Source organism: Erithacus rubecula, assembly GCF_903797595.1.
Source record: "Erithacus rubecula genome assembly, chromosome: 29".
Lineage (NCBI taxonomy): Eukaryota > Metazoa > Chordata > Aves > Passeriformes > Muscicapidae > Erithacus > Erithacus rubecula.
In genome coordinates, this window is record NC_136681.1 from 1,479,580 (window position 1) to 1,501,938 (window position 22,359).

The 22,359-nt window shown below is 48.1% G+C and overlaps 1 protein-coding gene across 3 annotated transcripts; it reads right to left on the minus strand.

Annotated features, from left to right (window-relative positions):
* Positions 1-434: 434 nt before the first annotated feature.
* TIA1 (TIA1 cytotoxic granule associated RNA binding protein) lies at positions 435-21,927 on the minus strand. 3 transcript variants are annotated; one of them, XM_079328941.1, is made up of 13 exons: positions 21,746-21,927; positions 17,131-17,227; positions 15,410-15,503; positions 13,611-13,665; positions 13,457-13,494; positions 12,431-12,518; positions 10,282-10,357; positions 8,916-9,024; positions 7,829-7,924; positions 7,007-7,091; positions 5,667-5,790; positions 4,505-4,644; positions 1,217-1,334 (listed from the first exon to the last, which is right to left on the minus strand). In XM_079328941.1, the coding sequence occupies exons 1-13, from the start codon at positions 21,769-21,771 to the stop codon at positions 1,223-1,225; spliced, it is 1,140 nt and encodes a 379-aa protein (XP_079185067.1). In that variant the 5' UTR covers positions 21,772-21,927; the 3' UTR covers positions 1,217-1,222. The 3 variants fall into 3 exon arrangements, with proteins under 3 accessions (XP_079185065.1, XP_079185067.1, XP_079185066.1); XM_079328939.1 differs by lacking the exon at positions 13,457-13,494 and having other exon boundaries at positions 435-1,334; positions 15,405-15,503; XM_079328940.1 differs by lacking the exons at positions 13,457-13,494; positions 21,746-21,927 and having other exon boundaries at positions 15,405-15,499.
* Between the last annotated feature and the right edge of the window lie 432 nt (positions 21,928-22,359).

A 22,359-nucleotide genomic window follows, 5' to 3' on the forward strand; every position in this document is an offset into this window, starting at 1 on the left:
AATTTCACTCATTTCCCCACCAAAATCCCACCAGCTCCACACCAAAACACAGCACACACAAGCAGCTCATTTTTTCTTTTTTAAAAAAAAAAAAAAAAAAAAAAAGTTTTTCTTTTTTTTCAATTTTTTTGAGTTTTTTTATGGTTTTTTTTGTTTGTTTTAAAGGCTGGGCGAGAGGTAGGATAGAAAAGGTTTTGTTTTTTTTTTTGGCCTCTGATAAATCAGGTTTGGGAGCTTTTTTCACCTTCACTCCCTTGTGAAACACACCTGGGTTACTGATTAAAAACTTTTAATTCCAAAAGATATATCCACAAAAAAAAAGGACAAAAAAAAAAAAAAAAAAAAAAAAGAGGGAATATCTGAGGCATAAATCACATCAAAAAACTCCATGTCCTACCTTTAAATAAGGAAAAAAGTACAAAAGTGGCCGAAGGTTGTGCAAAAATTCTTCAATTTCAGTTGAATATTTTACAGAATCAGTACAGGAAAATGTAGAAATCAGTAAAAAAATTAAAAAAAACCAACCCAACCAACCCCCAGAGGGATTTGTCACATTTTAGCAACAGGAATTTTGCTGTCCCAGGGTGGGAATTTTAGCTCATGTGGGGAGAGCTGGGCACTTTCAAGTCCCTTTTTATTATTTTATTTTGAATTTTCCCCAGCATAAGGCAAAGACCCAACCCTGAAAAACACACACAAAAAATGATGTAAACAAAGGATTTATCTTTTAAAAAAATATAAATTTTCCCCTGTTGGAGGGATGATCCAAGAGGCTCCTTTAAAACAGAAGGTGTGAGGCTGAAGGCAGCTCCAGGATTCCCACAATTTTGGCTTTTTTTGGGTGGTTTTTTTTTGTTTTTTTCCAGCTGTTTCTGATTTGGGGAAAATCTTCTTCCCCCACCCCCCCCCCCCCAAAAAAAAAAAAAACAAAAAAAAAAAGAAGAAAAAACCAAAAAGATGATTTTGTGCAATTCCTGCCTTCACTCTCAGCTAAGGCAGCAAAGTCCCTGCAATTTGTGTTTCCAAAAAAAAACACATAAAAAAAAAAAATTAAAAAAATTTAAAAAATATAAAAACGCAAAGGCGGCGGCGGTGGCGATCCAGCATCTGGCTTGGTTTTTTTTTCTTTTTTTTTGCTTTTTTTGGGGGTGGAAAAGGAAGGATTTTGTTGCAATTGCAGGCTGGGGGTGGGTTTGACTCCATGATTTGATGGTGGGGGGGCTCAGGGGGTCTCAAAGCCCACCCTGAATCCGGGTTGGGGTGGCAGCACGGCGCCGTTCTGTCCCTGCACGCTGTAGCTGGCAGTCATCCAGGGACCTGAGGAATGGCTCTGCCTGGGGGAGAGAGGGGAAAAAATCACATTTAGCAAATCCTAAATTATCTCTGGAGTTTGGGGGGGAGGGGTTTGGGGGGTGGGGGGGGTCGTAGCACAAAGCGATGGTGAGAGCTTGATGAAAATTCAGGGTGTAAAAATGATTTAATAGATAAAAATTGGGGTAAAACTCTCAGGATTTACCCCAATGGGGTGTCCTCACCTTGATGAAAATTCAGGGTGTAAAAATGATTTAATACATAAAAAATTGGGATAAAACACTCAGGGTTCACCCAAAGTTCACCCCAATGCAATGTCCTCACCTTGATGAAAATTCAGGGTGTAAAAATGATTTAACAGATAAAAATTGGGTAAAACTCTCAGGATTTACCCCAATGGGGTGTCCTCACCTTGATGAAAATTCAGGGTGTAAAAATGATTTAACAAATAAAAATTGGGTAAAACTCTCAGGGTTCACCTCAGTGGGGTGTCCTCACCTTGCTGCAGCTGTGAGGTGCAAAATTAATTTCTCAAAAGGGATAAAAATTGGGATAAAACTCTCAGGATTTACCCCAATGGGGTGTCCTCACCTTGATGAAAATTCAGGGTGTAAAAATGATTTAACAAATAAAAATTGGGGTAAAACTCTCAGGATTCACCCAAAGTTCACCCCAATGCAATGTCCTCACCTTGCTGCAAATTCAGGGTGTAAAAATGATTTAACAGATAAAAATTGGGGTAAAACTCTCAGGATTCACCCCAATGCAATGTCCTCACCTTGATGCAGCTCTGAGGTGCAAAAGTCCCTTCCCAAAAGAAACAAAAATTGGGATAAACCTCTCAGGATTTACCCCAATGGGGTGTCCTCACCTTGATTAAAATTCAGGGTGTAAAAATGATTTAACAGATAAAAAATGGGGTAAAACTCTCAGGATTTACCCCAATGGGGTGTCCTCACCTTGATGAAAATTCAGGGTGTAAAAATGATTTGACAGATAAAAATTGGGGTAAAACTTTCAGGGTTCACCCCAATGGGGTGTCCTCACCTTGCTGCAGCTCTGAGGTGCAAAAATCAGTTCCCAAAAAGGTAAAAATTGGGATAAAACACTCAGGGTTCACTCCAATGGGGTGTCCTCACCTTGATGAAAATTCAGGGTGTAAAAATGATTTAACAGATAAAAATTGGGATAAAACACTCAGGATTCACCCAAAGTTCACCCCAATGCAATGTCCTCACCTTGATGAAAATTCAGGGTGTAAAAATGATTTAACAGATAAAAATTGGGTAAAACACTCAGGGTTCACCTCAGTGGGGTGTCCTCACCTTGATGAAAATTCAGGGTGTAAAAATGATTTGACACATAAAATTTGGGGTAAAACTCTCAGGGTTCACCTCAATGGGGTGTCCTCACCTTGCTGCAGCTGTGAGGTGCAAAATTAATTTCTCAAAAGGGATAAAAATTGGGATAAAACTCTCAGGATTTACCTCAGTGGGGTGTCCTCACCTTGATGAAAATTCAGGGTGTAAAAATGATTTAATAGATAAAAATTGGGGTAAAACTTTCAGGGTTCATCCCAATGGGGTGTCCTCACCTTGATGAAAATTCAGGGTGTAAAAATGATTTAATAGATAAAAATTGGGGTAAAACTCTCAGGATTCACTCTAATGGGATGTCCTCACCTTGATGCAGCTCTGAGGTGCAAAAGTCCCTTCCCAAAAGGAACAAAAATTGGGATAAAACTCTCAGGATTTACCCCAGTGGGTTGTCCTCACCTTGATGCAAATTCAGGGTGCAAAAATAATTTAACAAATAAAAATTGGGATAAAACTCTCAGGGTTCACCCCAATGGGGTGTCCTCACCTTGCTGCAGCTCTGAGGTGCAAAAATCAGTTCCCAAAAAGGTAAAAATTGGGATAAAACACTCAGAATTCACCCAAAGTTCACCCCAATGCAATGTCCTCACCTTGCTGCAGCTCTGAGGTGCAAAAATCAGTTCCCAAAAAGGTAAAAATTTGGGATAAAACTCTCAGGATTCACCCAAAGCTCACCCTGATGGGATGTCCCAACCCCTGTACAGCTCTCAGGTGCAAAAATCCCTCCCAAAAGGAACAAAAATTGGGATAAAACTCTCAGGGTTCACCCCAGTGGGGTGTCCTCACCTTGATGCAGCTCTCAGGTGCAAAAATCCCTCCCAAAAGGAACAAAAATTTGGATAAAACACTCAGGATTCACCCAAAGTTCACTCCAATGGGATGTCCTCACCTTGCTGCAGCTCTGAGGTGCAAAAATTGGTTCCCAAAGGGGTAAAAATTGGGATAAAGCATTCAGGATTCACCCAGAGCCCTGCTGGGCTGTCCCTCAGAGCTCTGAATCACCAATCCCACCCCAAGGGTTCAGTGACAGCTGGGACAGGCTCAGGGGTGTCTCTCAGAGCTCTGGGTCACCAATCCCACCCCAAGGGTTCAGTGAGAGCTGGGACAGGCTCAGGGGTGTCCCTCAGAGCTCTGGGGTCACCAATCCCACCCCAAGGGTTCAGTCAGTGCTGGGACAGGCTCAGGGGTGTCTCTCAGAGCTCTGGGTCACCAATCCCACCCCAAGGGTTCAGTCAGTGCTGGGACAGGCTCAGGGGTGTCTCTCAGAGCCCTGGGGTCACCAATCCCACCCCAAGGGTTCAGTGAGAGCTGGGACAGGCTCAGGGGTGTCTCTCAGAGCTCTGGGGTCACCAATCCCACCCCAAGGGTTCAGTGACAGCTGGGACAGGCTCAGGGGTGTCTCTCAGAGCCCTGGGGTCACCAATCCCACCCCAAGGGTTCAGTCAGAGCTGGGACAGGCTCAGGGGTGTCTCTCAGAGCCCTGGGGTCACCAATCCCACCCCAAGGGTTCAGTGAGAGCTGGGACAGGCTCAGGGGTGTCTCTCAGAGCCCTGGGTCACCAATCCCACCCCAAGGGTTCAGTGACAGCTGGGACAGGCTCAGGGGTGTCTCTCAGAGCCCTGGGGTCACCAATCCCACCCCAAGGGTTCAATCAGAGCTGGGACAGGCTCAGGGGTGTCTCTCAGAGCCCTGGGGTCACCAATCCCACCCCAAGGGTTCAGTGAGAGCTGGGACAGGCTCAGGGGTGTCTCTCAGAGCTCTGGGTCACCAATCCCACCCCAAGGGTTCAATGACAGCTGGGACAGGCTCAGACTCACCCAAAGGCCTGCTGGCCCCAGGCCTGGCTGTACACACTGTAGGGGGGCAGCTGCCAGCCATTGGGCAGGTACTGGCCCAGCTGGGCCCCCCCGTACCACTGCCCCCACTGCCCGTAGGGGGGGGGAAAGCTCAGCTGGCCCTGGGGACATGAGGGGACAGCACTCAGGGACTGGGCACTCTGGCAATTGTCACCCACCCCAACAGGCTCCAAGCTGGCCAGGGGTGCTGCCAGGCACAGCTCTGCTGGGGCTGGCTCCATCCTTCCCCAGTATCCCATTAATGTCAACATCCCATCAATCCCAGTATCCCATCAATCCTTCCCAATATCCCATCAATCCCAATAGCCCATCAATGTCAATATCCCATCAATCCCAATATCCCATCCATCCCAATATCCCCTTAATCCCAATATCCCATCTATTCCAATATCCCATCTATCCCAATATTCCATCCATCCCAATATCCCACCAATCCCAATATCCCATCCATCCCAATATCCCCTCAATCCCAATATCCCATCCATCCCAATATCCCCTCAATCCCAATATCCCATCAATATCAATATCCCCTCAATCCCAATATCCCACCAATCCCATTATCCCCTCAATCCCAATATCCCATCAATATCAATATCCCCTCAATCCCAATATCCCATCAATCCCATTATCCCCTCAATCCCAACATCCCATCAATCCCATTATCTCCTCAATCCCAATACCCCATCCATCCCATTATCCCCTCAATCCCAACATCCCATCAATCCCATTATCCCCTCAATCCCAATACCCCATCCATCCCATTATCCCCTCAATCCCAACATCCCATCAATCCCATTATCCCCTCAATCCCAATACCCCATCCATCCCATTATCCCCTCAATCCCATTAACCCATCTATCCCATTAACCCATCCATTCCATTATCCCATCAATCCCATTAACCCATCAATCCCATTAACCCATCCATCCCATTAACCCATCAATCCCATTAACCCATCAATCCCATTAACCCATCAATCCCATTAACCCATCCATCCCATTATCCCCTCAATCCCAATACCCCATCCATCCCATTATCCCCTCAATCCCAATACCCCATCCATCCCATTATCCCACCCTCCCCGTCACCCCCCTCCCCCTCCCCCATCCCTGACCCCCCTCACCTGCTGCACAGGTGTGCCCATGTCAGGTGTCTCCTTGCCCCAGTAACATTTCACCACGTGTCCCTCCATGCTGGTGCCATTGACAGACACGATGGCGTGGGCAGCGCTCTCGTGGCAGCTGAACCTGGGGGACAGTCAGCTATTGCCATATTGATTGATTGATTGATTGGGATAGTTATTGATTTATTGATTTATTGGGATATTTATTGATTTATTGGCATATTTATTTATTTATTCATTGAGATATTTATTTATTTCTTGGGAATCGCTCCATCCTGTCGTTTTCCCTAAATTGGGGAATTCAGCAAAGAGAGCAGGCAATTTATGGATTTTTTAATTACATTTTTTTGAATTTGTATTTAACTTTTTTTCTCTAACTTAACTAGTTTTTACTAAAAAGGGAAAGATGGATCAATTTATAGATTTTTTCACTAATTTTTTTTATTATTTTATTACAGCCCATCCCATCCCAGTCCATCTCAGCTCAGCCCAGCCCTACCCAGCCATGCCATCCCATCATCCCATGCCATCATCCCATGCCATGCCATGCCATGCCATGCCACCCCACCCCACGATCCCATGATCCCACTATCCCACTATCCCATGATCCCATCCCATGATCCCATGATCCCACTATCCCATTATCCATTATCCCACTGATCCCATTATCCCATTATCCCATTATCCCATTATCCATGATCCCATTATCCATTATCCCACTGATCCCATTATCCATTATCCCATTATCCCATTATCCCATTATCCATGATCCCATTATCCATTATCCCACTGATCCCATTATCCATTATCCCATTATCCCATTATCCCACTGATCCCATTATCCATGATCCCATTATCCATGATCCCACTGATCCCATTATCCATTATCCCATTATCCCATTATCCATGATCCCATTATCCATTATCCCACTGATCCCATTATCCATGATCCCATGATCCCATTATCCATGATCCCATTATCCATGATCCCATTATCCATGATCCCATTATCCCATGATCCCATTATCCATGATCCCATTATCCATGATCCCATTATCCCATGATCCCATTATCCCACCATCCCATGATCCCATTATCCATGATCCATGATCCCACCATCCCATGATCCCATTATCCATGATCCATGATCCCACCATCCCATGATCCCATTATCCATCCCATAATCCCACCATCCCATGATCCCATGATCCCATGATCCCACCATCCCATGATCCCATGATCCCATTATCCATGATCCCATTATCCATGATCCCACCATCCCATGATCCCATTATCCATCCCATAATCCCACCATCCCCTTATCCCTCATCCCAGCCCACCTGACAAAGGAATATCCTTTATCGGGGAAGACGCGGATCTCCAGGATCTGCCCGAACGGGGAGAAGGTCTGACGCATCAGCTGCTCTGCAGCACCCAGCGAGGGACAGTCAGGGACAGGGACACCCCAGGGACAGCAGTGAGGGACATGGGGACAGCTGGGGACACAGGGACATGGGGACAGGGGTAGGGACACAGGGACAGCAATGAGGGACATGGGGACAGGGACACCCCAGGGACATGGGGACAGGGGTGGACACACAGGGACATGGGGACAGGGCACAGCTGGGGACACAGGGACATGGGGACAGGGACACCACAGGGACATGGGGACAGGGCACAGCTGGGGACACAGGGACAATGGCAGGGGGCTGGGGTCACACCTGAGACAGCCCTGGGGACACAGGGACAGTGTCAGGGGCGGGGTCACACCTGAGGCACCCCTGGGGACATGGGGACAGTGTCAGGGGCGGGGTCACACCTGAGGCACCCCTGGGGACACAGGGACAATGGCAGGGGGCTGGGGTCACACCTGAGGCACCCCTGGGGACACAGGGACAGTGTCAGGGGCGGGGTCACACCTGAGGCACCCCTGGGGACACGGGGACAGTGTCAGGGGCAGGGTCACACCTGAGGCACCCCTGGGGACACGGGGACAGTGTCAGGGGCAGGGTCACACCTGAGGCACCCCTGGGGACACAGGGACAGTGGCAGGGGCGGGGCCACACCTGAGGCACCCCTGGGGACATGGGGACAGTGTCAGGGGCAGGGTCACACCTGAGACACCCCTGGGGACACGGGGACAGTGTCAGGGGCAGAGGTACCTGTGAGGCCCGAGGTGACCCCCCCGCAGTAGACAGTGCAGTTGCTGGGGCTGGACTGGCTCAGCACCTCCTCGTAGGACAATGGTTTGGGGTTTGCTGCAAGAGGGGACATTCAGTGCTGACTGTACAGGATGGCAGTGAGCTGCAGATCCTCACAGGGACACACCAGAGCCACTGGCAGGGAGGGCAGCTTGGCATCAGGGATGGCAAGGAAACGAGAATTCAGCAATGGGAACACGGCAAGGAAAAGTGTGGGAAAATCCTGGAAATTCTCAGAAAATCCTGGGGAACTCCAGAAAATCCTGGGGAACTCCAGAAAATCCTGGAGAACCCAAGAAAGTCCTGGAAGCTCCAGAAAATCCCTGGAGAACTCCAGAAAACTCCTGGAGAACTCCAGAAAATCCCTGGAGAACTCCAGAAAAATCCTGGAAGCTCCAGAAAATCCTGGAGAACTCCAGAAAATCCCTGGAGAACTCAAGAAATTCCTGGAGAACTCCAGAAAATCCCTGGAGAACTTCAGAAAATCCTGGAAGCTCCAGAAAATCCTGGAAGCTCGAGAAAATACTGGAGAACTCAAGAAAATCCTGGAAACTCCAGAAAATCCTGGAGAACTCCAGAAAAATCCTGGAGAACTCCATAAAATCCTGGAGAACTCAAGAAAATCCTGGAGAACTAAAAAAAAATCCCTGGAGAACTCCAGAAAATTTCCTGGAGAACTCCAGAAAATCCTGTAGAACTCCAGAAAATGATGGAATTGAGGGAATTGGAAATTGCTCTAAGGGGGCTCCAGGAGAGCTGGAGGAACTTGGGACAAAGGATGGAAGGAGAGGACACAGGGAATGGCTTCCCACAGGGAAAAGGGAGATTGGGGTGGGATTTTGGGATTGGGCTGGGATGGAATTCCCAGTGGGGCTGTGGCTCCTCCATCCCTGGCAGTGCCCAAAGCCACCCTGGCATAGGGGAAAGTGTCCCAGCCCAAGGCAGGTGTCCAAGTTTAGGACAAATTTGGGGAAAAAAGATCTTTCCCACCCCAAAAAAGCTCAGGGATGGCCCAGGGAGGAGCTGGAAGGGCACAGGGGACACCTACTGTCAAAGGTGCTCTTGGGAGCTGGAGGTTTCCTGGTGGCCCAGTTGGTTCGGATCTGTCGCCCCCCGAGCCACTGGCCCCCCATCTGCTGGATGGCATTCTCAGCATCCTGGGGGGATTCAGCAGTTAGACAGCAAATAAAGGGATTTTATCCATTTATTAACAGGAAATGAAGGGATTTTATCCAGTTATTAACAGCAAATGAAGGGATTTTATCCATTTATTAACAGCAAATGAAGGGATTTTATCCAGTTATTAACAGCAAATGAAGGGATTTTATCCAGTTATTGACAGCAAATAAAGGGATTTTATCCATTTATTGACAGCAAATGAAGGGATTTCACCCAGTTAGTGACAGGAAATGAAGGGATTTTATCCATTTATTGACAGCAAATGAAGGGATTTTATCCATTTATTGACAGCAAATGAAGGGATTTTATCCAGTTAGTGACAGCAAATGAAGGGATTTTATCCAGTTAGTGACAGCAAATGAAGGGATTTTATCCATTTATTAACAGCAAATGAAGGGATTTTATCCAGTTATTAACAGCAAATAAAGGGATTTTATCCATTTATTAACAGGAAATAAAGGGGTTTTATCCAGTTATTAACAGCAAATGAAGGGATTTTATCCATTTATTAACAGGAAATAAAGGGATTTTATCCATTTATTAACAGGAAATGAAGGGATTTTATCCAGTTATTAACAGGAAATGAAGGGATTTTATCCATTTATTAACAGGAAATGAAGGGATTTTATCCATTTATTGACAGGAAATAAAGGGATTTTATCCATTTATTAACAGGAAATGAAGGGATTTTATCCATTTATTAATAGGAAATAAAGGGATTTTATCCAGTTATTAACAGCAAATGAAGGGATTTTATCCATTTCTTAACAGGAAATGAAGGGATTTTATCAATTTATTAACAGGAAATGAAGGGATTTTATCCAGTTATTAATAGCAAATGAAGGGATTTTATCCATTTATTAACAGGAAATGAAGGGATCTTACCCATTTATTTAGAATGCAATGAATGGATTTTACCCATTTATTGAGGAATGAATTAAAGGAATTTTACCCATTTATTTAGAATTAAATTAAGGGATTTTACCCATTTATGGAGAATTAAATTAAGGGATTTTACCCATGTATTAAGGAATGAATTAAAGGAATTTTACCCATTTATTTAGAATGAAATTAAGGGATTTTACCCATTTATTGAGGAATGAATTAAAGGGATTTTACCCATTTATTGAGGAATGAATTAAAGGGATTTTAGCCATTTATTGAGGAATGAATTAAAGGGATTTTAGCCATTTACAGAAGAAGGAAATGAAGAGATTTTCCCCATTTCTTCTTACCCATTTATTGAAGAAGGACACAAAGCCATAACCCTTGGACTTGCCTGTGGCCATGTCCTTGACCACCCGTGCATCCCTGAAATCACAAAAGGACACAAATGAAATTTAAAACATTTCTCTAAGAACTGGCTGAGTTTTACAGCTGGAATAAAGCAGCTGGAAGCATGCAAATTTGAAAATCTTATTTATTTACCAACACATTCTACCTGCTCGTTGCAAATGTTAAATAGAAATGGACAGAAAATAAAAATTGGAATTAAAAAATAGGAATTGAAAGGTGGATGTTGCCTGTTAGGTGAATGTTTAATTCTCAGGTCAATTTGTTACACCCTGTTTGGGCTGTGGGCAAAAATTTGGAAAGATTTTATTGAAATTACTGAAGAAAACAGATTTCAAGTGTTCATTTCACACATCAGACATGATTATCAAACAGGAGTGATTGTAATTATGAGATACAGAAAAAAAAAACCAGAGGGGAAAAGGGAATAAAATTGATAAAGGTAAATAAAACTACAACATTTCTCCATTGTAAACTGTAGCCTGTGGAATTCTGTCCATTTTTCAGAACAGCCAGAAAAAAACAAAAAAACAGTCAGGAAATCATGGAAGGGAAACCAGAGGGGGCAGAAAAACTGGGCACAGCACTGAGAAACCACAGTGGGCACAAAGTTCATTAAGGTTCAGAGGTTTTAAGCTTAATTAACAATAATTGTGGCACCCACAGATCCAGATGCCTGAGGAAAATCCCTCTCCAAAGCAGCAGGAATATTTGTTCTCTCTTAGATCCCCCTTCCTCTTTTTTGTTTTTTTTTTTAGCTTTTCCAGAATTTGAGTCCAGTGTCCCAGAATTTGGGGAGTGAGCTGAGCTTGAGAGGGAAAGGGGAAAACACTCATCTCTACTTCCTCTCAAGTGAAAAATTGAGATTAAAGGCTCAAGAATGAGTGAAAACATGAGCTCAGTGAGCCCTGATTTGAAGGGTTTTCCATCATGAACAAGAAATGAGTAATAATTAATCTGATGGCTTTGACAGCTGTTAATTATGTTGAAGTTTGATGTGCTCTTAGTGGGTTCCCAAAAAGGGAACAGGTCTGGGGCCAGGCTGAAAGGCAAATGTGTCTCACCTCAGTGCTGACCCCACAAAAAATCAAGGAAGGATGGCAGCAAAAATGCAGAGTGCAGGGAAATGCACAGCCCAGTGCAGGGTCTGGAGTCTGCAGGGCAGGAGGGATGAAGGATTTTGTAGGGCAGGAGGGATGAAGGATTTTGTAGGGCAGGAGGGATGAAGGATTTTGTAGGGCAGGAGGGATGAAGGATTTTGTAGGGCAGGAGGGATGAAGGATTTTGTAGGGCAGGAGGGATAAAGGGTTTTGTAGGGCAGGAGGGATGAAGGGTTTTGTAGGGCAGGAGTGATAAAGGATTTTGTAGGGCAGGTGGGATGAAGGATTTTGTAGGGCAGGTGGGATAAAGGATTTTGTAGGGCAGGAGTGATAAAGGATTTTGTAGGGCAGGTGGGATGAAGGATTTTGTAGGGCAGGAGTGATAAAGGATTTTGTAGGGCAGGTGGGATGAAGGATTTTGTAGGGCAGGAGTGATAAAGGATTTTGTAGGGCAGGAGGGATGAAGGATTTTGTAGGGCAGGTGGGATGAAGGATTTTGTAGGGCAGGAGGGATGAAGGATTTTGTAGGGCAGGAGGGATGAAGGATTTTGTAGGGCAGGAGGGATGAAGGATTTTGTAGGGCAGGTGGGATAAAGGATTTTGTAGGGCAGGAGGGATGAAGGGTTTTGTAGGGCAGGTGGGATAAAGGATGTGGATTTTGAAGGACAGGTGGGATACAGGATTTTTCAGGACAGGAGGGATACAGGCTGTGGATTTTGCAGGACAGGAGGGATACAGGTTCTGGATTTTGCAGGACAGGAGGGATACAGGATCTGGATTTTCCAGGACAGGAGGGATACAGGATGTGGATTTTGCAGGACAGGAGGGATACAGGATTTGGATTTTGCAGGACAGGAAATATAAAGGATTTTCCAGGACAGGAGGGACACAGGCTGTGGCTGTGGGAGCAGCAGTGTGGTCCCTGCACTCCAGGGTCCCTCACTCCACACAAAGCTGCTGCACTCAGAGATCAGCCCTGAAAATCACTTACGAGATTCTTCCAAAGGGAGCAAAGGCTGCTTTGATGTCCTCAGTTGTGATCTCTGGGCTGAGGTCCCCAACAAACACATGGAAATGATCTTTGGGGGAAAAGAGACAGAGGATTGAGTGGTTGAAGACACTGTCTGAGCAGAGCACAGGAAAAAAAAACTCTTCTTAAAAACCCCTTTGTTAAAACTCCAGCTGTTATTCAGAATACTTTATTAAAAAGCATAAAAATATGTATTAAATACCAAAAAAGCCCAGACTGGATGCTACAGGAAGAGCAGAACTCCTGCTGTTCCACAGACCCTGTGCTTGGCAGTGCCACAAGCCAGTGATTTGAAGGACAAATGTTTATATCTTAAATTTTAACTGCTTTTAAGGCCTGCCAGCACTTCCTGCACAAATCTGAAATTATTTACATCTCATGTGCCCAATGGCCAGGAAAATCTCTCTCTGCCTGTGCCAGCATGAGGCTGTGATGTGGAATCCTGGATTATTTTGGGTGGGAAGAGATTGAAACCCACCCAGTGGCACCCCTGCCATGGCAGGGACACCTCCCACTGTCCCAGAGAATGAGGACTGAAGATTCAGGATGGAAAGGGAATCCCTTCCTGATGAGAAACAGCCATAAAAGGACTGAATTTGAGGGTTTTTCCACCTCAATCCAACAGTGTGTGACAGACTGAGCTGTGCCACAGCAGGCACCAAACTCTCTCAGGCACTGCTGGGCTTTAGCACCACCAGCCTAAAATTCCAAGGATTTCTTCACAGAAATTGCTGGGAGTGATGGAACCTGCTCTGCCCCTTGAGGGAGATGCTCAATGTGCCTCAAAAAATACAGAATGAGGCACTTTGGGTTTTAATTCACACCTGCCCAGGTACCAAACAGCCACAGATTTGCACCAAATCCCTTCCTGATGCTACAAGGGAAATCCTTCCATAAAAATTCAATGGAAAACAAACAAAAACTCTCCAAACTTCACTTCAGGGAACACCCTGGAGATGCACAAGTTGATGTTTGAGACACAATAACCTTGTGCACGCTGTGTAATGGCAAAGATCAGATTTGCCCTGAAGTTTAATTAGCACAAACACAATAAATAATCAGGGTTCCAATCAAAAGCCTTCCCCCAGAGCTCTGCTGGTGCATTTCTGGTTCAGAACTTGCACAGCTCAGTGACACTTACTGCTGGTGTCTTTCTTCTGGCTGCTGGGGGTGGTGGCCCAGTTCACTTTGACCTCCTGCAAATGGGGAATCAACCATCAGATTTGGCAAATCCCAAAAAAGCTCAGCCATCTCCAGTGCTCCAATCTACCCCCTGTGCAAGGCTGGGGTTAAAACTCAAGGTGAAGATGTTTTTTCTAAGGAGAGGGTTTGTTCTTAAATGAACAGGGCTAGAGCTGGCCTGCTCACCTGGAGAGGAGAAGGATCCAGGGAGAGCTCAGAGCCCCTGGCAGGGCTAAAGGGGATCCTGGAGAGGGGCTGGGGACAAGGGATGGAGGGACAGGACACAGGGAATGGATTCCCAGTGTCTCAGGGGACAGGACAGGGACAGACTGAGCAGTGGTGCCCCAGGGTAAGGGGCAATGGGCACAGACTGAATAATGGGAAATTCCACCTGGATATGAGGAAAAGAAGGAAAATATGAGGGAAAATATGAAGGAGAACTTTCCTTGAGGCCTGGAAAGCCCTGCCTGGACACTGCCCTGTCACCCTGCTCTGAATGAACTGGGCCATGGGATCATCCCCAGCCACTCTGGAATTCTGGGATTTCCTCCCACTTGCACACCCTCAGCCCCAAGTTCCTCCCAACACCTGGAGCTTCTCTCAACACTGAATTCCTTGTCCCAACACCCTGAACTCCTCCCAGTGCTCTGAACTCCTCCCAACACCCTGAACTCCTCCCAACACCCTGAACTCCTCCCAACACCCTGAACTCCTCCCAACACCCTGAACTCCTCCCAACACCTTGAATTCCTTTACCCAATGCTCTGAACTCCTCCCAACACCCTGAACTCCCCCCAACACCCTGAACTCCTCCCAACACCCTGAACTCCACCCAACACCCTGAACTCCTCCCAACACCCTGAACTCCCCCAACACCCTGAACTCCCCCAACACCCTGAACTCCACCCAACACCCTGAACTCCTCCCAACACCCTGAACTCCCCCAACACCCTGAACTCCCCCAACACCCTGAACTCCCCCAACACCCTGAGCTCCTCTCAACACCATGAACTCCCCCAACACCCTGAACTCCACCCAACACCCTGAACTCCTCTCAACACCCTGAACTCCCCCCATGCCCTGAACTCCTCCCAACACCCTGAACTCCTCCCAACACCCTGAACTCCTCTCAACACCCTGAACTCCCCCAACACCCTGAACTCCTCTCAACACCCTGAACTCCCCCAACACCCTGAGCTCCTCTCAACACCCTGAACTCCCCCAACACCCTGAACTCCACCCAACACCCTGAACTCCTCCCAACACCCTGAACTCCTCCCAACACCCTGAACTCCCCTCAATGCTCTGAACTCCTCCCAACACCCTGAACTCCTCCCAACACCCTGAACTCCCCCCAATGCTCTGAACTCCCCCCAACACCCTGAACTCCCCCAATGCCCTGAACTCCTCCCAACACCCTGAACTCCTCCCAATGCCCTGAACTCCCCCAATGCCCTGAACTCCTCCCAACACCCTGAACTCCTCCCAACACCCTGAACTCCCCCCAACACCCTGAACTCCTCCCAACACCCTGAACTCCTCCCAACACCCTGAACTCCCCCCAACACACTGAACTCCCCCCAATGCTCTGAACTCCTCCCAACACCCTGAACTCCTCCCAACGCCCTGAACTCCCCCCATGCCCTGAACTCCTCTCCCGAGCCGTGCCCTGCTGAGATCCCCATCAGAGAAGAGTCAGGCAGGAGCAGATTTGCCCTGGGCTGCCCCAGACTCACCCCAGCCAGCAGCTTACCTTACCCATTATCTTCCTGCCGTTCATGGCCGCCAGCGCCGCCGCCGCGTGCCGGTGCTCGTGGAACTCCACAAAGCAGTAGGGGTCATTGCCAGCTGTCTGAGGGGACACAGGGCCAGCTTTGGGGACACAGGGATGGCACTGGGGCACAGGGCCAGCTTTGGGGACACAGGGATGGCATTGGGGTACAGGGATGGGACTGGGGACACAGGGATGGCATTGGGGCACAGGGCCAGCTTTGGGGACACAGGGATGGCATTGGGGCACAGGGATGGCATTGGGACACAGGGCCAGCTTTGGGGACACAGGGATGGCATTGGGGCACAGGGATGGCACTGGGACACAGGGCCAGCTTTGGGGACACAGGGATGGCATTGGGGCACAGGGATGGCATTGGGACACAGGGATGGCACTGGGGCACAGGGCCAGCTTTGGGGACACAGGGATGGCATTGGGGCACAGGGCCAGCTTTGGGGACACAGGGATGGCATTGGGACACAGAGATGGGACAGGGGACAGAAAGATGGGACTGGGGACACACACTTGAGATTAGGTGGACATGAACCTGGGACTAGGGACACAAACCCAGGATTGGGGACACAAACCTGGGATTAGGGACACAAATTCAGGATTAGGGACAGATAACCAGGTTTAGGGACACAAACCCAGGATTAGGGACAGATAACCAGGTTTAGGGACACAAATTCAGGATTAGGGACAGATAACCAGGTTTAGGGACACAAATTCAGGATTAGGGACAGATAACCAGGTTTAGGGACACAAATTCAGGATTAGGGACAGATAACCAGGTTTAGTGACACAAACCCAGGATTAGGGACAGATAACCAGGTTTAGGGACACAAACCCAGGATTAGGGACAGATAACCAGGTTTAGGGACACAAACCCAGGATTAGGGACAGATAACCAGGTTTAGGGACACAAACCCAGGACTGGGGACAGATAACCAGGTTTAGGGACACAAACCCAGGATTAGGGACAGATAACCAGGTTTAGGGACACAAACCCAGGACTGGGGACAGATAACCAGGTTTAGGGACACAAACCCAGGACTGGGGACAGATAACCAGGTTTAGGGACACAAACCCAGGACTGGGGACAGATAACCAGGTTTAGGGACACAAACCCAGGACTGGGGACAGATAACCAGGTTTAGGGACACAAATTCAGGATTAGGGACAGATAACCAGGTTTAGGGACACAAACCCAGGATTGGGGACACAAACCTGGGATTAGGGACACAAATTCAGGATTAGGGACAGATAACCAGGTTTAGGGACACAAATTCAGGATTAAGGACACAAACCCAGGATTAGGGTTTCAATTTTTCAATTCTGCTTTAGAAAGGTAAAATTATGGTGAAGGGTTTTTAAAACCTCATTTACAATCCTGCCATGATTTAAGGAGTTCTGAGCAGCCCCATGAGGACAGGTTTTCTGACTCTACAGGGACTAACAATGCTCCCAGAGCTCTCAATTCTGCTTTAGAAAGAGCAAAAAAATTATGGTAAAGGATTTTAAAACCTCATTTGCAACCCTCTCATGATTTAATGAGTTCACTGCCCCTCTCCATGTCCACCCACCCTTAAATTTACCACCAGGCAGGTGCAGAAATGATCCCCAAACCATCTGAGTGCATCTCCAGATTTATTCCAGGTGGTTGTGCCCTGTTTGCAGAGCAGGGAAATGAGAGGAGTCAGGCTCTTACATCCATGATCATCTTGCAGTTCTTGCAGGGTCCAATCTGGCTGAAGAGCTGCAGGATCAGAGCCTCAGTCACATCCCTGGAGAGGTTCCCCACGTACCTGAGGGGCAAACACAGCAGGGACACAGGGCTTGGAGCCTGGAAAGGGATTTGGGAGCAGGGATGGAGTGACAGCAAAGGGGGAATGGCTGCCCAGTGCCAGGGGTGAGATGGGATGGGATGGGATGGGATGGGATAACTGGGATGGGATGGTGGGATGGGATGGTGGGATGGTGGGATGGGATGGGATGGGATGGGATGGGATGGGATGGGATGGGATGGGATGGGATGGTGGGATGGGATGGGATGGGATGGGATGGGATGGGATGGGATGGGATGGGATGGGATGGGATGGGATGGTGGGATGGGATGGGATGGGATGGGATGGGATGGGATGGTGGGATGGGATGGGATGGGATGGGATGGGATGGGATGGGATGGGATGGGATGGTGGGATGGGATGGGATGGGATGGGATGGGATGGGATGGGATGAGATTGCCAGAGGAGCTGGGGCTGCCCTGGATCCCAGCAGTGCTGGGGCACTGGGAGGGGTCCCTGCCATGGCAGGGGGCACTGGGTGGGCTCAATGTTCCTTCCCACCCAAACCATTGTAGGATTCCATGACTCCATGAACTTCCAAAGGGATTTCCCAGTGGAGACTCCAGTTCCCAAATCCCCACACCAATTCCCAGTACACAAACTCCAGTTCCCATATCCCCACACCAATTCCCAGTACAGAAACTCCAGTTCCCATATCCCCACACCAATTCCCAGTACACAAACTCCAGTTCCCATATCCCCACACCAATTCCCAGTACAGAAACTCCAGTTCCCATATCCCCACACCAATTCCCAGTACAGAAACTCCAGTTCCCATATCCCCACACCAATTCCCAGTACAGAAACTCCAGTTCCCATATCCCCACACCAATTCCCAGTACAGAAATCCCAATTCCCACATTCCTACACTGATTTTTCAGTACAGAAATCCCAATTCCCACCATCATCCCTGCCACTTCCCAGCTGCCCCAGCAGCTCAGGCTGCTGTTTATCCACATTTTCCAAACCATTTGGTTGGTTCTTTCCAAGGGCTCAGGTTTTGGAAGCCCCAGATCTGCCTGGAACACCTGAGGGCCAACGTGCCTGAGTGCACACATTGCAAATTGGGACAAGGATCAGCTTTCCCAAGCACAAACACATCCCAAACCCCAAATCCCACCTGGGATTTTGGCTTCCTTGGCCACCAAGCCCATCTGTGACCCACAGGTGGCTGTTTTGGTTGTTTTTGTTGTTGTTGAGCCCAAGTCATGAGATTTTTATACAAAACCTCAACCCCTGAGGAACATTCTGTGGGAAACCTCTGCCATGGGAATCCTGGCCAAATCCCAGCCCTGAAACCAAACTGGTGCACCTGAGCTGTTCCAGAGGGGCAGGGAACAGCCAGGAGTAAATCCAGGCTCTGCTCAGGTTAAATGGGATGTTAAAAACAACCAGGAGTAAATCCAGGCTCTGCTCAGGTTAAATGGGATGTTAAAAACAACCAGGAGCAAATCCAGGCTCTGCTCAGGTTAGAGGGGATGTTAAAAACAACCAGGAGCAAATTCAGGCTTAGGGACTGTTAAAAACAACCAGGAGTAAATCCAGGCTCTGCTCAGGTTAAAGGGACTGTTAAAAACAACCAGGAGTAAATTCAGGCTCTGCTCAGGTTAAACGGGATGTTAAAAACAACCAGGAGTAAATCCAGGCTCTGCTCAGGTTAAAGGGGATGTTAAAAACAACCAGGAGCAATCCAGGCTTAGGGACTGTTAAAAACAACCAGGAGCAAATCCAGGCTCTGCTCAGGTTAAAGGGGATGTTAAAAACAACCAGGAGCAATCCAGGCTTAGGGACTGTTAAAAACAACCAGGAGCAAATCCAGGCTCTGCTCAGGTTAAAGGGGATGTTAAAAACAACCAGGAGCAAATCCAGGCTCTGCTCAGGTTAAATGGGATGTAAAAAACAACCAGGAGTAAATTCAGGCTCTGCTCAGGTTAAATGGGATGTTAAAAACAACCAGGAGTAAATCCAGGCTCTGCTCAGGTTAAATGGGATGTTAAAAACAACCAGGAGCAAATCCAGGCTTAGGGACTGTTTAAAATAATCAGGAGCAAATTCAGGCTCAGGGACTGTTAAAAACAACCAGGAGCAATCCAGGTTTAGGGACTGTTTAAAATAATCAGGAGCAAATCCAGGTTTAGGGACTGTTTAAAATAATCAGGAGCAATCCAAGCTCCTGCTCTGAGGTTTGGTTATGTGGGAAGGAGACCCAGTGTTTGTCAAAAATCGTTCATACATGAGCTGTGTGTCAATTATTTAGGCAACTGTTTTAGGTAGGAGGCAGCACTGGGTTTTAAAATCAGCCTGTGAATGTTTTACAGGAATTCTCTGGCTCTGAGTGAGTGATTGCTGCACTTCTGACGTGTTTCCTTAAAACCTTAAAAAAAGGAGGGATTAGAGCACTTCATTAAGGCAATTAACCCCAGGGAGTCCAACTGAGAGTGGAATCAGAGAGGCTGGAAAAGACCCAAGATCATGAGTCCAACCTCTGACCCATCAGCAGCTCGTTAACCAGAGCAGAATTAACAAGGCCTCTCTTTAACTCCCTTTTTAATATCATAATTATCTGGAGAACAAATCAATGGAAGCACCAGAGTGATGTGTGACCTTCTAAATTCATTAATTTGCTGCTGGAAAGCAGAGCATCCACCCCCTGATCTCTGAATGATGGCCAAACAAGCCTCTCCTGAAACATTCCTGAGCTCAGCAGCTTTTTGGGAAGTGATTGCCAAAAAATCCCCACGAATCTCTGTGTTCCTGAAGGATCCACTGCAGGAATATTTGTGTGTACAGAGTGCCAAGGCAGCTGGGGAACACCCAGAGCTGGATCATGAAGCATTCCATGGAATTTTTCAGCACACAGAGAGCTCAGTCCTGCCTCCTCCTGCACCTCTTTCCTGCTAATTGGATGACAAACCAATTAAGGAGTGGGTTGATGACTCTGTGTTATCCAAGTTTATCTTGAGAAGCCAAACCCAACTGCTGCCAGTGCTTCAGACCACTAATTAATTGAATTTAGGACATCCACAGAAAACACAAACAAGAGGACTCTGTCACCTCCCAACTGCTCTGCAGGTCCATCATCTGTGCCTTTCAAAGAAAGGAGCTGCCCCTCCAGGAATTCATTTCCACAGGGAAAGCAGCTGCTAAGGGAACACAGGGCTCTGCACCCCCTCACTGACATGGGTGAGGTGCAAAAGGAAAAAAAAAAAAAACAAGGAGTTACTTCCAGGAGTGTCTGCAATCTGCTCCAGAAAAACAACTGCAATGTGTTAAGGGTGCAGATGGGTTATACAGCTGAGAGAATCCCAAAATTCACACCCAGGGGAGTTGCTGGAGCAGAAATCCTACAAAAACCTCAGTGTGAGCATGGATTTAACACCCACTAAAGATCACCTGAGCTGCACTTTAACTGCTCCTTCTAAAGCTGAATTGTGACACCCAGCTGGGGACAATTCCCTGTGTGACCCCAGAAAGTCACAGAGGGAGTCAGAGAAATGGCAGCCTGGATGTTGCTCAGCCCTGAGCTGTGTTTTAAAGCAGGACTCAGTGATCCTGGAGGTCTTTTCAAGGACTCCCTGTGGCCACCAACCAGCCACACGTGCCCCAGCACAGGGATTTGGGATTTGGCACGAGCCTTGGAATGGTGGAAAACATCTTCTGTAATAAACACACAGCTCTGTGTTTGCACAGGACAGGAATAGCTCCCAAAAATGTGGGAAAACAGCTGGATTGGGAAGCAGAGAGTGGTGAGTGCTCAGGACAGCTGGGGTGAGGCACGTCAGGGTCTTCTTGTCCTGTGGTCACTTCCCAAGTTGTGTCTCAAGCTAAAATCCAACCTAAACCTCCCCTGAGGTGGTTTTTTAACTCACTCCTTGGGAAGCAGCAGGTTCAGAGAGTGCTTTGAACACTGGGACAAGCACAGGATTTGTGGCTCCAGGGCAAAATTCAGCCAGCTGCTGACAAAAACCTACACATGGATCATGCAGGAGGACAGGATGCTCACCCTGGAATGGTTTGGGGTGCAAGGGACTCCAGACATCCAGGTCTATCCCCTGCCACGGGCTCTGAAGGAATGGGGAGGGGGGCACACACTTTCCAGACCCCCTTTCTCCTGGATAGACCTTCCAGACCACTTTTCCCTCCGGATGTGAGCTGGGATACACTGGGAAGGGGAACACACGTTCCAAGACCCCCTTTTCTCTGCAGATGTGAGTTGGGATGTACTGGGCAAGGGACACACAGCTTCACACAGCCCTGTCCCTCCAGGTGGGAGCTGGAGGCCCGGGTAACGCCCGGAGCGTAGGGGAGTGCCCGGCACTGGGCAGGAATACCGCGGGAGCCGGGCTCCCCTCAGCCCCGGGCGGGGGTCGCTCCCGCAGCACTGCGGGCGCCTGAGGGGCCCCGTCCGTGAGGCGACCCCGGGCCGCCCCTCCCCGCGGAGCCGGGAACAATAGGCGGTCTCGCCCCCTCCCCACTCACAGGGTCTTGGGCATTTCATCCTCCATGGCGCCGCCGCCGCCCGCCCCGGCTCTTCCCGCCCGCCGGGGCGGCCCCGTGAGCCTTGGGCAGCTCGGGCAGCCCAAGCGGCGCCGGCCCCGCCGGCGGACGGTCCCGCAGCGGCTCCTCGCAAGATGGCGGCGGGCTGAGGGGCCGGGGGGGGGGGCGGGAACGCGCGTGCGCGGGGAGAGCGCGGGAACAGCGCGGGAACGCGCGGCCGCTCCGCGCATGCGCGGCCGTGAGGGGAAGGCGAGAAAAAGTGGTGAGAATTGATTTAAAAGAAAGGCGTTAAAAATAAAAGGGGTGAGAAATAAAGGGTTAAAATTAATTAAAATTAATGGAAAGAGCTTAAAAGAAGGGTCAAAAGGTGCTGGTCAAAAGGTATCAGCGTGGGCAAATGGCAATAAGAGTGTTGAAAGAACGGAATTGAAAATGTAGGAATTAAAAAGAAAATATTAAAAGGAGTTAAAACCGCGGTGGAAAGGGATATGCGGGCAGCAGGGCTGGGAAATAAAGGGAGTTAAAAGTAAAGGAGCTAAAGGAGTTAAAATAGAGGCGTTTAAAATTACAGGGTTAAAAATGGAAGAATTGGAAGT

Excerpts from the sequence above, each read along its gene's own strand:
- TIA1 (XM_079328941.1), bottom strand. The coding sequence starts at position 21,771 with ATGGAGGATGAAATGCCCAAGACCCT. Across the intron at positions 17,228-21,745 it reads GATGAAATGCCCAAGACCCT|GTACGTGGGGAACCTCTCCA; the intron begins GTGAGTGGGGAG and ends TTTGCCCCTCAG. Across the intron at positions 9,025-10,281 it reads TGTCCTTCTTCAATAAATGG|GATGCTGAGAATGCCATCCA; the intron begins GTAAGAAGAAAT and ends GAATCCCCCCAG.